This window comes from Haemaphysalis longicornis, unplaced genomic scaffold, assembly GCF_048455015.1.
Source record: "Haemaphysalis longicornis isolate Haplotype H1 unplaced genomic scaffold, Haemaphysalis longicornis Haplotype H1 scaffold_14, whole genome shotgun sequence".
NCBI classification, from domain to species: Eukaryota; Metazoa; Arthropoda; class Arachnida; order Ixodida; family Ixodidae; genus Haemaphysalis; species Haemaphysalis longicornis.
Window position 1 is genome coordinate 26,487,352 of NW_027526245.1, and position 13,823 is coordinate 26,501,174.

Genomic DNA, 13,823 nt, shown 5'->3' on the forward strand with positions numbered 1-13,823 from the left:
AGCCAGCTCAGCGATTGGCGGAGGGCGGCGTAAGCAAACGCAAATTAGGCAGAGCTTGTAAGGTTGCCAAACGAGCTATTTGCGCCTTAATTTAGGGCACATTCTTTTTATAGTAGTAGGAATGGGGGGCTAAACAGTAAAGTTACGAAAGCACGCGTAAACATCGAAGTACCTATGCGTACTGTTGGTATTCCGCGCACTATGCTTGTTTTAGCTGCACAGCAGACCGCCGGTTTCGAGTTGTCTTACACGCACTAGCCGATTGGCGTAAGCGGCGTTTCTCTTACGTAACCCTGTTTGTCGAGGATATTCCATGTTTCGCGAAACGATTATTTTCTGCAGTAACAAAAACAAGCCACGTGCAAATACGGCCAAAAAACAAAGCAGCGGCAGGTACGGTACGTGCATGACTACTGTAGCGCCGTCTGGGAAGACTGGCGGCAAACAGCGCTGCAGCCGAATCACGCAGTGCAAGTTCGTTTGTAAACGCGCGCTTATGATTTCATTGCTGACGTACCGAAGACGCACGATTTGGCGGGAAAATAAAAAATTTCAACGTAAATTGATTGATTTATGAGTGAATACGGCATCATTTGCTGTCGGACAAGCGCTAGGAGCTCTATAAAATACGATATCTTTCGAACAAAACAAACTGGTATTTTGCCCTTATGGCCCATAAGGAGTATTTGGACAAAGACGAAGCATAGTGCGGCCGTCCGCTCACGGACGGATAAAATTCCAACCCACTTTTCCTCCAGTTCTGAAGCAGACGAAGACGAGGCTTTCCGATACAACCGTTTGTGAGAATAAAAAGGGCCGAGTGTCACCTTGGGGAAAACGTGGAGGCCGTAATCTGGGGCTTTTTCAAGCATCAAAGTGTTGACATGCTGTGCGGCTTCCCAGCTGTACTGCGTTGTATTATTGTTCAGCTTCATTAGTTAGGACGTTGATTAATTTCAAATCAGATGGCATCCCCTTGCGGTGCGAATTAACGAGCTTGTACTGCATGTACAGTCATGGACAAATGAAGTGAAAAGACAAAAATGTGAACCAGAACACGCAAAATTGGCAAATACTGTCGATGCGGTACAATAATGGCGCGCTAATGGTAGATTTCGAAAGCCACATTTCCCAACTTTTTTTGTGACTAAGTTACCTGGCATTTTGTGTTAAAATAAAAAAAAAATCGCGTAATTTGTGTGTTTTGGCTCATATTTTCATGTTCGCGTTTCATTGGTCTATGACTGTGCGCATCCCGCAGAACAGTATTTCAAAGACGAGATGGGGTTTTATAGGCTAATTAGCCTGCGAAAATTTGGGTCTCTTTCTGTCCATCGATTTAGCCTTTTCAGGAAAATTTAACAACTCGCCAAATAGAAGCTTACATAGGCAGAACCATTCCAAATTCCAATACCTGCCCGCGCAAGTCATACATGTTCCTATCATTTAGAAAAGAGGAAGCTGCGGCATATTTGAGTCACAGCGTTAATACGGAACTGGTGGACATTGCGTTCTTGTAGCTAAGAAGTTACTTTTTCTTATTTTTTGCGATCGCAAGTGAAAAAAAACGTTAAAAATAAAAATTGCACAGAAAGCTTCTCGGTTGTGCGAGATAAAGGCAAACGCGAAAACAATAGAGTTTCATCTCCACCTCTACTAGTCTTAACAAAAGGACAATTGATAAAAAAAAAGAGGCGCTCTGTCTCAAGAGAAGGTGCGCGAGTAGTGCGAATTCTGGAAGATGTAATCGGATTGAACAAACCTCCGTTCAACATACCACAGGAGGAGCGAGACAAGGAGGGAAGTAGCCCGGGAAGTAGAAGCAGGGAGCGGAAAACGGGTGACGTGGAAGATGCGGCAGCCTACTGTCGTATTTCGATGACATTTGCAGCGACGTAAGCAGAGAAGCGGCGACTGTTTCCTCTGTACACTCCGGGTTCGAGACTTTTACCTTTCGGTTGTGGGGCTATATTGACGGACGGGCGGATGGACGGACAGACAGACGCACGGACAGACAGACGGACGGACAGACAGACAGACAGACAGACAGACAGACAGACTGACTGACAGACAGACAGACTTTCGTTACGAAACAAAGACCGTCGTCTTTCAGTAAACTAGAAAGGAAGAGAATGTGGCACCCTTCCACTCCCGCACTGCTCTATGTGAAAGAGGACGTCTTCCAGGTGGCCTGCCGAAAGGAGACCACGTGAATATCACCTCAAAGAATTCGAGACGTTGCGCTAGCCCCGCCGGCCGGCAGTGCAGCAGCAGATGTAGCACGAAGAACACACGAGTAGCGGAGGACATAGAACGGTAGCCGTGGGGCCCTCAACAAGCACCTGGGAGCCCCACAAGTATCCGGTCTCACGACCGTAACGTGCCCGGCAGGGCTACTTTCAAGGCCGTTTGCAGTCCAGCTCGAAGGGTTGGTTGCCGGGATTCTTGCGTTTTCTTTAATGGGGGTCTACTGAAGGCTGTTCCCGCAAGCTTCGCGGGCCATTCCCTTCTGTAAAACAGGACGATTCCTCCATTTTAACAACGCAGCTGTTCTTGGTTGAGGCCTCCATGGGACGGGGCGTGCTAACGCGGACGCAGCGACGTGGAAAGGGCATAGCCTAGCGAGGGGTTGAGCAAGGGCCAAGCACAAGTGCATTAAGAATTTTCGAACGAGACGTTCATATAGCCGAATAATTTCTGAACTAACAAATCACGTGTCAATGCTCGTACTTGTGGACATTGTTCTGCAAAAAACAGGCGTATTTGAGGCAATACTCACGGGATATTGGCATTGTTTTTTTTTAAATTACATGGCTGCTTGATTTCTGGGATAACAAATAAATTTATGCTTTGAAAAAATATTTCGTCTTCAAAGTACAAAAATCGCTCGCGGTGCTCCCTGGTGCAACTGTTCAAAGTTTAAAAGGTTCACACCCTAGCCTAAAATCACAACAGCAATACCGCAAAAACCTAACAAGAATTCCTGTCGTACGACAAAAAAACTTTTTTGTGACAACCGAAAGTTTTTCGTAAAGGTGTGGCTTTCGTATAGCTTTCGTGTGGCTTTTGTAAAGGTCATCCGTGTGATACGCAACTCGCTCTTTTTCTGCATAATATTCACTAAAGCCTACATCGCAATATACCTATTGATGCAATTTTTATCTCGATTTCGAGAAAGCCTTTGATTAAGTTCCCCATGCTTGCCTGCTACTGAAATTGTCTTTACTAAACCTTCACTAAACCGCGAACATTCTTTACTATACCTTAACTGGATCCAGGGTTTTCTAACATGCAGACAGCAGTTCCTTTATGTGAAGTCTCATTCATCATTATTAACACCAATACTAACGGGTGTACCGAAAGGTACGGTCCTGGGACCTCTTCTCTTTCTGATATATATCAATAATTTGGCTTGTAACAATACCTCTGGCATTCGTATCTTTGCAGACGACTGTGTAATTTATCGTCCGATAACAAATAGCTCTGATAACTCTGCACTTCAAGAAGACCTTAATCGCATCCAACGTTGGTGTAACACCTGGCTGATGTCTCTAAACGTCTCTAAAAGGAAGCTAATATCCCTTTAGCGTCGCAGCAATTACGTCTTACCAAATTATACCCTTAACAATTAATGTATAGAAACTTCTGAATCGTTAAAATAACTTGGGGTGCATATTTCATCTGATTTACCGTGTTCCACCCACATCAAACAGCGTTGCCAATTCTGCTACCGGGCGCTTGGATACCTTCGCCGTAATCTTGCCCTGAGATCTCCTGCTATTGAACGTCTTGCCTACACAACTTTTGTCCCACCCAAGCTTCAATATGCTAATGCCATTTTCGATCCTTACCAAAATTAACCTCGTTAATGTTGTGGAATCCGCCAAAAATCGCGCAACAAGATTTAAACTTTCCGAGTATTCTCATGGTTCAACTATCTCCGCCCTGAAAACCCAACTTAATCTTTCGACACTTCTATCCAACCGCAAAACTGCACGACTCTGTCTTTGTCACAAATGTTTCCATTCTTTGCCCATCGATGATCAGCGCATCAGAAGAGCACACGCATTTCACGCACCACCCATCCTAACGCAGTGCATCCCGAGTATGGCCTAACTACTACTTTTCTGCAGTCTTTTTTTCTGCGCACTGCTCGAGACTGGAATAACCTGCCGGCCGAAGCCACCCTTATCATTGATTCCCAGTGTTTTAGGTGAACCATTAAAACACGCCCATGACGTTTTGCGATGTCACCCTATGCCGTATGTACGGCCACCCCTCATGTAATGCCCCAAGCCGGGGCCCTCGAGGAACCAATAAATAAATGAATAAATTATAATAAAACAATAAATTACGACAAAGCCATCTGTTGTTACCACACACAACTGTCGTAAGGACAAAGTCAATTTTCTCGACGACAAACATTTCTGTGTTCACAACAGAACTGCCACATACGCTACTCTTCACAATGGGCAATACGTTTAAACCACGTGCAACTACTGATGCAACATCAGGATCGCGACCGGAGAGGAATTGGGCACTACGGAAGGTGAAAATGAGGACAGGAATATGACACACGAAAGAACATAAAATCTCGACACGAAAAGAATACGAGAAAACGACACGCGAAAATAGGACAAAGCTACAGAACTTTTTCACGCTATTTTAGACGGGAAAGAGAAGGCTAATGGCGCGAGTCGATGTGGTACATAGTAAAATTGAACTCGTGGGAAGGGGAATCGACCTGCTTGCTTTGAAAGATTCTATTAAGCTTATCCTGTCGATTAGGGAACGCCAGACAGCTTCGTTGTTAACATCAGTTTCAAACTTTGTGTCAGTGAAGCTGGGCTAATTTTATGGCGAATAAATCGAGCTCGCTTGCTGTGCGCTTTCCCACTTCCTTGGCACTAACCGACTGTGGTGTAGACGGTGCACCCCATGGACAGCGCCACAGAAATGGCAGCCTGACCGACGCCGCCGCTTCCGGAGTGGATGAGTACCGACTCGCCGGGCCTCATATTGCCGCGGACCAGCAGCGCGTAGTAAGCGGTCGCGTAGGCCGTGGGAACGGTGGCGGCTTCTTCGAGGCCCCAGGCGTCAGGGACCTCCCACAGGAACCAGGGATCGGCGGCTACCACCGTCGCCATGCCGCTACCAGGGACGCCGCCCATCACTCTCCGCCCGTTGGAGTCGCGGCCCGAGAATTCCAGGCCGAGAGGGCACACGAACGTGGGCTCGTCGCCTGCGCAGAAGTTCACGCAATGTTACAGTTTATGTAAGCAAAGAACAATGATACTCAAGTAATCAGGCAACAGAGCGCAGAAAGTGTTCCAATACCTGCACGTTCTAAGCTTCAACGAACCCTGCGATTGGTTAGTTCTGTAGATTATTTCTGTCACGTGAACGGTTGGTGGGGTTGTCATGACCAGCACAGAGAGATGGACGCAGGAAAGCCAAATTGGAGAATTGTTTTCTCATCTGGACAATGCAGCTTATAGATTTTTGTGCCCTATTTTCTTTTCTCTAATTCTGACATTTCCCTATTGCCACAATTGTAATTTTGGTTTGAATCCTTTAATCAGGACTATTTCTAGTGTTCAAATATTCGCCACTCGTTCGTATTTCAATACTCAATCCTTTACTGCACATCTATGAAAGTTTGCAAAAGGAAAAGATGCATTTATTGTAGCCTCCCTGCTCACCATTCATACCACCTATATAATCTCTGGTATTCCACGCAAAAAATGTAATATAACCGAATTTCGAAATACTTCAACCGATGTTTTTGAACTGCGAACGCAGAACCAAGTGTTGCTGATAAAGCATTTTCCTCTCAATGTTGCTGACCGTATATTTTTAGAAAGCGTTTGTGGTGACATGCACTCACTGGACGGTGCTTCGGGAGGTAGCTTGCCCGTGGCAAGCATGACGTCGCGGAAGTTCAGGGGTGCGTAGTACACGCTGCACAGGAGGCTGTCCGAAGGAAGAGCAACGTGACGTAGTGGCGACTCGTACCACTCGAGGGATGACAGGTCGCCGAATGTGCGCATGTTGAGATATGCGTACTCGGTCAACGTGGATGAGCCACTGTCTGTAAGGCAAGAGAAAAAAAAAGAGCAACCTGTAGCATCCACTTTCCCTGCGTGAAACCAGCATTCATGATTTTGAGTCTATTTTATATAGTTGACCGCTTCCATATTGAAGATGTCGGCTGCGTTCATCATGTCCATGCCAATATCCTATCATTGAGGATTGGCTCTACAGGCTGCTCTACAGAGAGGCCACTTTTGCTATGTTGATGGTAAGGAAGGAATATTACTAAGGGAATCGGGTGCGGTGTTAGCGCATAAGTATAATGATTTGGTCGAACATTCCAATGCAGAGTCTTTGATTCTGAATTCAAAGCTAAATGGCAAGCCGACATTGCATTACGGTCACGTAATCATCTGCTAGCTCTTAGGCTCACCGCACGACTACAGAACTCAACCGTCGCTGCCCGCAATGTCTTGCGGTGGTACCTTTATATATTTTAGTTACAATGATTTTACGTAGCTTACTTTACGGAAAGAATTCATTTGGTGCACTTACTACTTCCACATCCCACGAGAACTCCTCACTGTTGTTCCTTTATTTAAAAAACGTGGTACCTCCCGGCACTCATAGGTTTATTGATGCGGCCGTTTGCTCCATTAAACTAAAAAGTGATTGCGAAATGGCTGCACATGGATACTTACGCCGCCTGCAGTGAATCTCGCTCTTTAAATACTTGGCTGCATAAGACGGACAGCTGCCTCGCGGTGCAATATTCAGTGGTTTCAGCATGTAGATTTCTAAAAAACGACTTTAGGAATTGCGTTAAAACAGCAAAGCGCTACAAGGAACACAGTCAACAAAGCGGCAAGCTCATACACCCAACTGGTCAAAACAAGGTCACAGAGATTAAATACGTAGGTGAGCTAGAAACCTCAGCATAGACGTGCATGAAATGCGCGCCCGCCGTAAAAACGCAAAAATTGAGAAAGGTATTAACATTTTTCTAACCCACACGGACGTGGTTTCTAACCTAATGGACGTGGGCAGGGCATGTAACGCGAAGGCAAGATGACCGTTGGTCACTGAGGGCAACAGAGTGCATCCCTAAAGAAGGCAAGCGTTGCAGGGAACGGCAGAAAGTTAGATGGGCAGATGATATCAACAAGTTTGCGGGAATAAATTGGTCGCAGTTAGCACAGGACCGGGGTAATTGGAGAGTAATGGGAGAGGCCTTTGCCCTGCAGTGGGCGTAGATAGGCTGGTGATGATGATGATGATGAACCTACACGGGGTAATGTTATCCATCGAATGAGCGCTTCCCATTAATCGCCAAACTTTTATAATTGTGCCAATGAATGTGTACTTAGCGAGGATGTTCTTCTGCTTTGTGCTAAGAACGCTTCGCTAAGTTACAGTGGGCGTCGTCGTCTGTATCAGTCTATTGGCGGTGAGATGTTTGAGTGGCGCCCCCTGGCTCTGACGTCAGCTTAGGGACTCGCGCCGCTGTCGTCTGCTACACTCCGCTTGTGAGGGGCAGCAGTGTCTGTGCTAGTATAGTATATTATAGGCACTATAGTGCTAGAAATCGCCCGCTTTGTTGCTGTAGTGCATTAAAAAGCGTATTTCTAGTGATTCAGTTATTTTGCCAGCTTCTGACGCATCTGAATAATTTGAAGCTGTATCCCCCACAAGTTTGCAACACACGAAGAGATAGAGAACAACTTTCTTCAGAGTATCGGTCAGAAGATCGTGTGTAACTCGTCCTTTCTAGCTTATTCGCGAGGATCAGCGATCAGAGCTTCTCGATATAAGTATTCATAATGCGTAGGCTTCCCTGCAGTGTTTTTTAGATGCTCTTATGAAGACTCAACAGTGTAATACTACGTACCAAGCAGCGGCCCCTACACGCGCATCGTACAGCAGGAAATAAAGCGGCTTTGTTCTATTTCTTTCGTTGATGTTTTCTTATATCAGATTAATGCTTCTTGCTTTTTTTTTATGCCCAACGCATTAATTTTTCTGCGCCGTTACAAACGTCTTATTTGGGGGTTTTAGGATGTTTGGGAGGCTCACAAAGATCGTGTGGATATTTCTTTCGTGTTGTATGGCAAATACATTGCTTCTTCACAAATTAGCTTTCATTACGGCTGCGTGCAAGAAGGTGCATATCCGCAGCGTGCTTTGTTTATGCACATGCAAATAGAATGAGAAGGTTTGTGCTACGCCACCGCGATCCACAGTAGTCGAAGGCGGCTTTTGTGCTCCGAATTTCTATCGTAATCATATCGTTATCATAACAAACTGACTCTCAACTCGAACAATGATGACATGATTACGGTGTTGAAGGCATGATATACTCGCTAACTAACGTAATAAATAGTATACCTGCATATATTACAAGACTCGAAACCGAAGAATTCCAAGTAGCTCTTTATTGCTTTTCAACCCATCCAGGCGCGAAGAACAATTTCCAATTCTACTCTGTATGGCGTTCTATGATTTGAAGAAAATTACTTTTACTCTCTTGTCCTTAACTGAGGACCCGGCCCACTAACCAGATCGATTTAATTGTTAAACAAAGTTTTCCCATCCACCCCTTACTCCTCCACCTCCTCTTGAGTGCAGTTTTCCTATAACGCATATCCGAATATCGGGAAGATATGGCTGTGGAAAATATACCAAAATATCCCTCCAGGTCTGAACAAACATAGTGTTACTGTATATTTAACGTAGACGTGGCTCGTTTAGCACAACAAACCTCCATACTGGTTAGATAGCTGGTATGAAATCATCACGCGCCTATATACAAAGTAGGTTATTTGGAACTCAACCTACAGTTTTTGCAGCCCATAGTGCATGTCAGCAAACTTTCATGCCTTAACAACGTAAAGTGATGTGACACAACATGTTCGAGCGTTCAGCAAAGTTTCAAAAACTGTTTTACCTTACATATGATTACTGGGAATCATAATGCCTTCTGCCAAAGCCAACAGCCCTGAAGCCCTAGAATTTATTTTGGTCTTCCATTTTTACTGTTGTCGGTTATTAGCAGCTGACTGTTCCCTTTGCTCGAAAGATTGCTTAATTGAGAAGCTGACGCCTAGCTCTGACTCTTCGCGCTCCGCACAGGACCGGCTTCGCAAGGAATGGGGCGACGCCGGCAATGTTTCTTCCGTAGCGGTATCCAAAACTATACTTTAACTGACACCATGAGCTAGTGTATGCGATTTTAAGCCTATTATTATGATGAAAAATTACCGATACGCCAATTCTGGTGCGGAAAAGCATCAGACGTTGACCGAGCGCAAAGAAACAGCAGGAGAGCGAACCTGAGTGAAGCAGACGACAAATGCGAGAATCCCTAAGCCGACGTCACGGAGGCGCGCTTCGCAGCGCCGCCCGTGTTCGCGCTCACCGCCAATAACACGGCGAAACTGATCCGCCCTCTGTGGAGCTGCTCACTCAGACGCAGCGGGAGCAGGTGGCCGTGGCGGGGGGCAGGCAAGCTTACGGAAAGAGGCTCTCCATACCAGTCGGAGAGCAGGTTGGCAGTAAAGGGAACCACGTGGGAGATGACGTCATAATCAGTGCGGGGGATTCAAAAATAAAGACAAGTGGTACTGCCATGCACGAAAGCTGTAAGCAGCATCTATGGGTTGAACGTACCATGGTGGGGCATTTAACCCATAGATGGTGGCGAGGCAGTGGAAGTAGTAAGTGAATATATCTACTTAGGCCAAGTTGTGACCCCGGATCCCAACCATGAGGCAGCGATAATTCGAAGGATAAGAATGGGGTGCAGTGAATTCGGCAAGCACTCTCACATAATGAATGGCAGCCTACCATTGCCCATTAAGAAGAAAGTGTATGACAGCTGCATCTTACCCGGTACTCACCTACGGGGCAGAAAATTGGAGGCTCACTAAGAGGGTTAAACTTAAACTGAGAACGACTCAGCGGGCAATAGAACGGAAGATGATAGGTCTAACATTAAGGAACACGAAGAGCGCGGAGTGGGTCAGGGAACAAACGCGTGTTAAGGACATATTAGTAGAAATTAAGAACAAGAAATGGACGTGGGCAGGGCATGTAATGCGAAGGCAAGATAACCGTTGGTCACTGAGGGCAACAGAGTGCACCCCCAGAGAAGGCAAGCGTTGCAGGGGGGCGGGAGAAAGTTAGATGGGGAGATGAGATCAAGAAGTTTGCGGGGATAAATTCGTCGCAGTTAGTACAGGACCGGGGTAATTGGAGAATAATGGGAGAGGCCTTTGCCCCGCAGTGGACGTAGATAGGCTGCTGGTGGTGGTCGTGGTGTTGGGGAAAAATACGAGGTTAGGGGTTGCGTAATTCTGGAGCGGCAGCGCAGTTACAGAGATAAATGAGGAAATGGTAGACTTTTCAGCAGTGATATAACCGAGTATAAAGACGCTGGTTAAGTAACCTCGGATTGGAGATATGAATCCCCACATAGATAGTTTAGATGGATACAAAAATCACAATGGCTCTCTATAGATAGATCTATGTTTGAAAAAGCGGCTAGTAATAGGAAACACAGAAAGAAGTGTGACGAACAAATAACCTGGGAAAGCGGTAACAGACACTAGAGCATGCAATATAGTAAAGTCTCCGAAACACTGTAGGACAGGTTGCGGGAAATCAGGATAGATGAAACCGGGACAGCTTAGGAAGCGACAACAAGCGGCTCACCTTGTACTTCTGAGGCGCAACCCGAACGAATTTAGAAGTAGGTGCAGCCGGAGAAAATGATTTGAACTATGAAAAGTTTAAGATAATTTCCGATAAGATGGAAGACGATATCAATGAGCACGCAGGCAGAGCTTGAGACTACGATGAAATGATTTGGCTCATTAAGCATTACATAGATTTAGCCAAGCAACGAAACAGATGGAAAGGAAAGAGAAAGCCGGGAAGCTGGTGGAATCAAAAAAAAAGAAAAGAGGCTACTGACCATCAAAAAAAGGCATCGAAATAACTGAAGAAGGCAAAAATTACTGGTATGGAACCGGAGGTAGTGAAGGAAAAATGGAATAGCTAGCGGGTTATAAAACCGTTAGTGCAGAAAATGATGCAAGTAAAGAACAAGCAAAAAAGCTACCAATGGATGAAACAAATACGGAAGAAGTACAAAACCGTTCCAGGAAGCTTCGGAACCATGTGAAAGCACTGGGGTCCAAAACCGATGTCTATCAAAAATTCCTGTTGCATGATGAGGGTATCATCTTGAAGGAGAGCAAGCAGTGGCGCTTATTCATCGAGTGAGAAGTTTAAGGATATAGCGAAAATGAAGCCTTCACGGAACACAACAGTGCCACAGAAGACTGCGGAAAGGGAAATACATTTGAGAAACCTTGATGGAAAAACAAGTACAACAAAAGTTTTTCCCGCAAACAGCAGTGTGCCCAGATAAAATGCTAATGCAGCTGCTAAACCTCCTTGCACCCCAAAAGTAAGGCATCATTGATCAAGGTGATACAAACCAAGAAAATACCTGAGGATTGGCTGCATAGTGGTATAAATTTAATATGTAAAAGCAGAGGCAGCAAAGATAGTGTTGATTCATACAGACCACATACAGCAATATACGTAGTGCATATATTCGTATTGCAGGCGATAAACTCGAATTGAGCCATGGATGGAAGAAAATCAAGTTCTAGGGCAACTGCACAATGGATGTAGACAAGTCAGACGCTCGGATAATCATTTGTTGGTAATAACGCAGTACATCGAAATTCTGATTGCTTAAAACAGACCATTATAGAGCTCGTTCTTGTACAATAAAACGGCATATGACAACGTAAACAAAGGACTGCTGTGGGGGATACTGAAAATATAGGGCTTACACGATGGGTTATTACTGTTCCTTATAGCGGTCTACAAAGATAATAGAGTGCAACTGACATGGGAAGGGAAGAAATGCACACAGGCGGACAACAGCCATCAAAGACTGCAACAAGGATGCCCTTTCAGGCCAATAATGTTTATGCTTCAGATGACAGGGTTAGATAAGAAACTGGAATGAAGTTGGCAAGGGGAAGTTATAGAACAGCTTATTTCGGGAATGTTATACGCAGACGACATTCTTCTTATATCTGATAGAGAGATATGCAACAGCTTATAAATTTTAGTGGCCAGGGAGCCACGGACCTCGGATTGAATTGCAGCACGCGAAAATCAGGAATAATGGTTTTCAATTACACTACCACAGACGCAGTGTAAATCCAGCAAGGCAAATCACCCAGAGTAAAAAAAAATAGCAGTGAGGATAAACGGGGGGGAAAATTACTCAAGAACTCACAAGGAACAACTTAAGAATAAAGGAAAGCGAAACGCAGCTATCATGAAGCATAGAGCCATGTGCGAGTATAACAAACACGATGTGGTGAGAGCAATTCGGAAAGAAGTTATGGTTCCGGGCCCCACATTTGAGAATGCAGTACTGTGCTTAAAATCAGACGCTCTAGCTGGCTTGGAAGGGAACCAGAGAACGGTATGCCGTATAGCCTTAGGTGCGCATGGAAAAAACAACTAACGAAGCAATGCAGGGAGATGTGCCCTAGGTGTTTTTTTTTTTTTTGAAGTTCCAGAGCTCAGAGCAAAATTTGGTTTGAGGGGAGGTTGAGACCAATCGATCCACCTAGGTGTGCAGCTAAATTTTTAGATAGCTATACACGAAAAGCGTGGACGCGCAGTGGCCAAGGAAGACTACAAGGCTAACGATGACATATGATAAGCAAAGACAGCCAATGTAACCAAAAAAGAAAAACGGCAGACAGAGACCAATAAATGGAAGCTAGAACGTCGTTAGAGATGTACAGAGCTGAGAAATGGGACATCAGAAAGAAAAATTTGTGCGACAGTTCCGAGGGCAGTATGGCGGATCAAGCAAGGAAAGCAGGACCCAGATGTCCGGTTCTCGTGGTGGTCACGGAACACTCAAGCTCGAGCACGCGAGCACGGCCGATCTTCATCTTCTGATCGTGCCACGCCCCCTGCCTTCGCTTGTCTCAACCACCCATTCCACCTTTATTTTCTACAGGCAGTGCTTTGCGTTTTGAGGATAGAGCAGTTTGCTTGATAACTAAGAGCTTTGTGGGGAAGCATACACGAAATGATGGCGTATGCATGGTCTGCGGAAAAGAAACAACTATGCGGCACATGGCGTTGGAAAGTGAGTCTATCCATTCAAAGTTATGAGGGACATATTCCGTTTTCCAAAGCCTGAGGATTTTAAGGTAGCACAGAAGGAGTAATATAGGCTGTCGAGGGGACTAACGAAAGATTAGAATGCCGGCGAAAGAAATTTAGAGAGGGGAATAGTACCTAGTACAGCGACGACCTGTAACAGAAATAACAAGTATTTTGTGCCTGCCCTCCGAGCCGAGGTAGAATTAAAACCGAATTTACAAAGTAGATATATTACATCATTTGGTAAGCTGACACGTAATCACCCTGTTAGAAAAGGGATACCTTTAAATATACTCAATCACCAATATCCTTTATCACCATCATCATCATCATCATCATAAGATACTGCAGTCCTCCAATTTTGGCCTTATAAAACGTTAGTGTTTGAAATAGAATATACATCTTCAGTCTGGCGTAGAGCAACCAATACACTTGTAACAAGGCAACGACCAAATAGTTAGTGTTGCTTGGCGCCATGGAAACCTGAGTAAAGACTACAACGTACGGAATGTACCATAGCCTAGGGATTCACTCGTACCATCATTTACGCCTAATAAACCACCGATTCATTAATCTACCAT

The 13,823-nt window shown here is 45.1% G+C and overlaps 1 protein-coding gene across 1 annotated transcript in view; it reads right to left on the minus strand.

The window, feature by feature from the left end:
• Nucleotides 1–13,823, minus strand: part of LOC144165213 (fatty acid synthase-like) — a 229,107-nt gene that overhangs the window by 79,796 nt on the left and 135,488 nt on the right. Inside the window, exons 19-20 of the mRNA XM_077695331.1 lie at nt 5,888–6,091; nt 4,913–5,242 (exon numbers count right to left, since the gene is read on the minus strand). Coding sequence (XP_077551457.1) covers nt 4,913–5,242; nt 5,888–6,091 — 534 coding nt within the window. The remainder of the gene's footprint in view (nt 1–4,912; nt 5,243–5,887; nt 6,092–13,823) is intronic.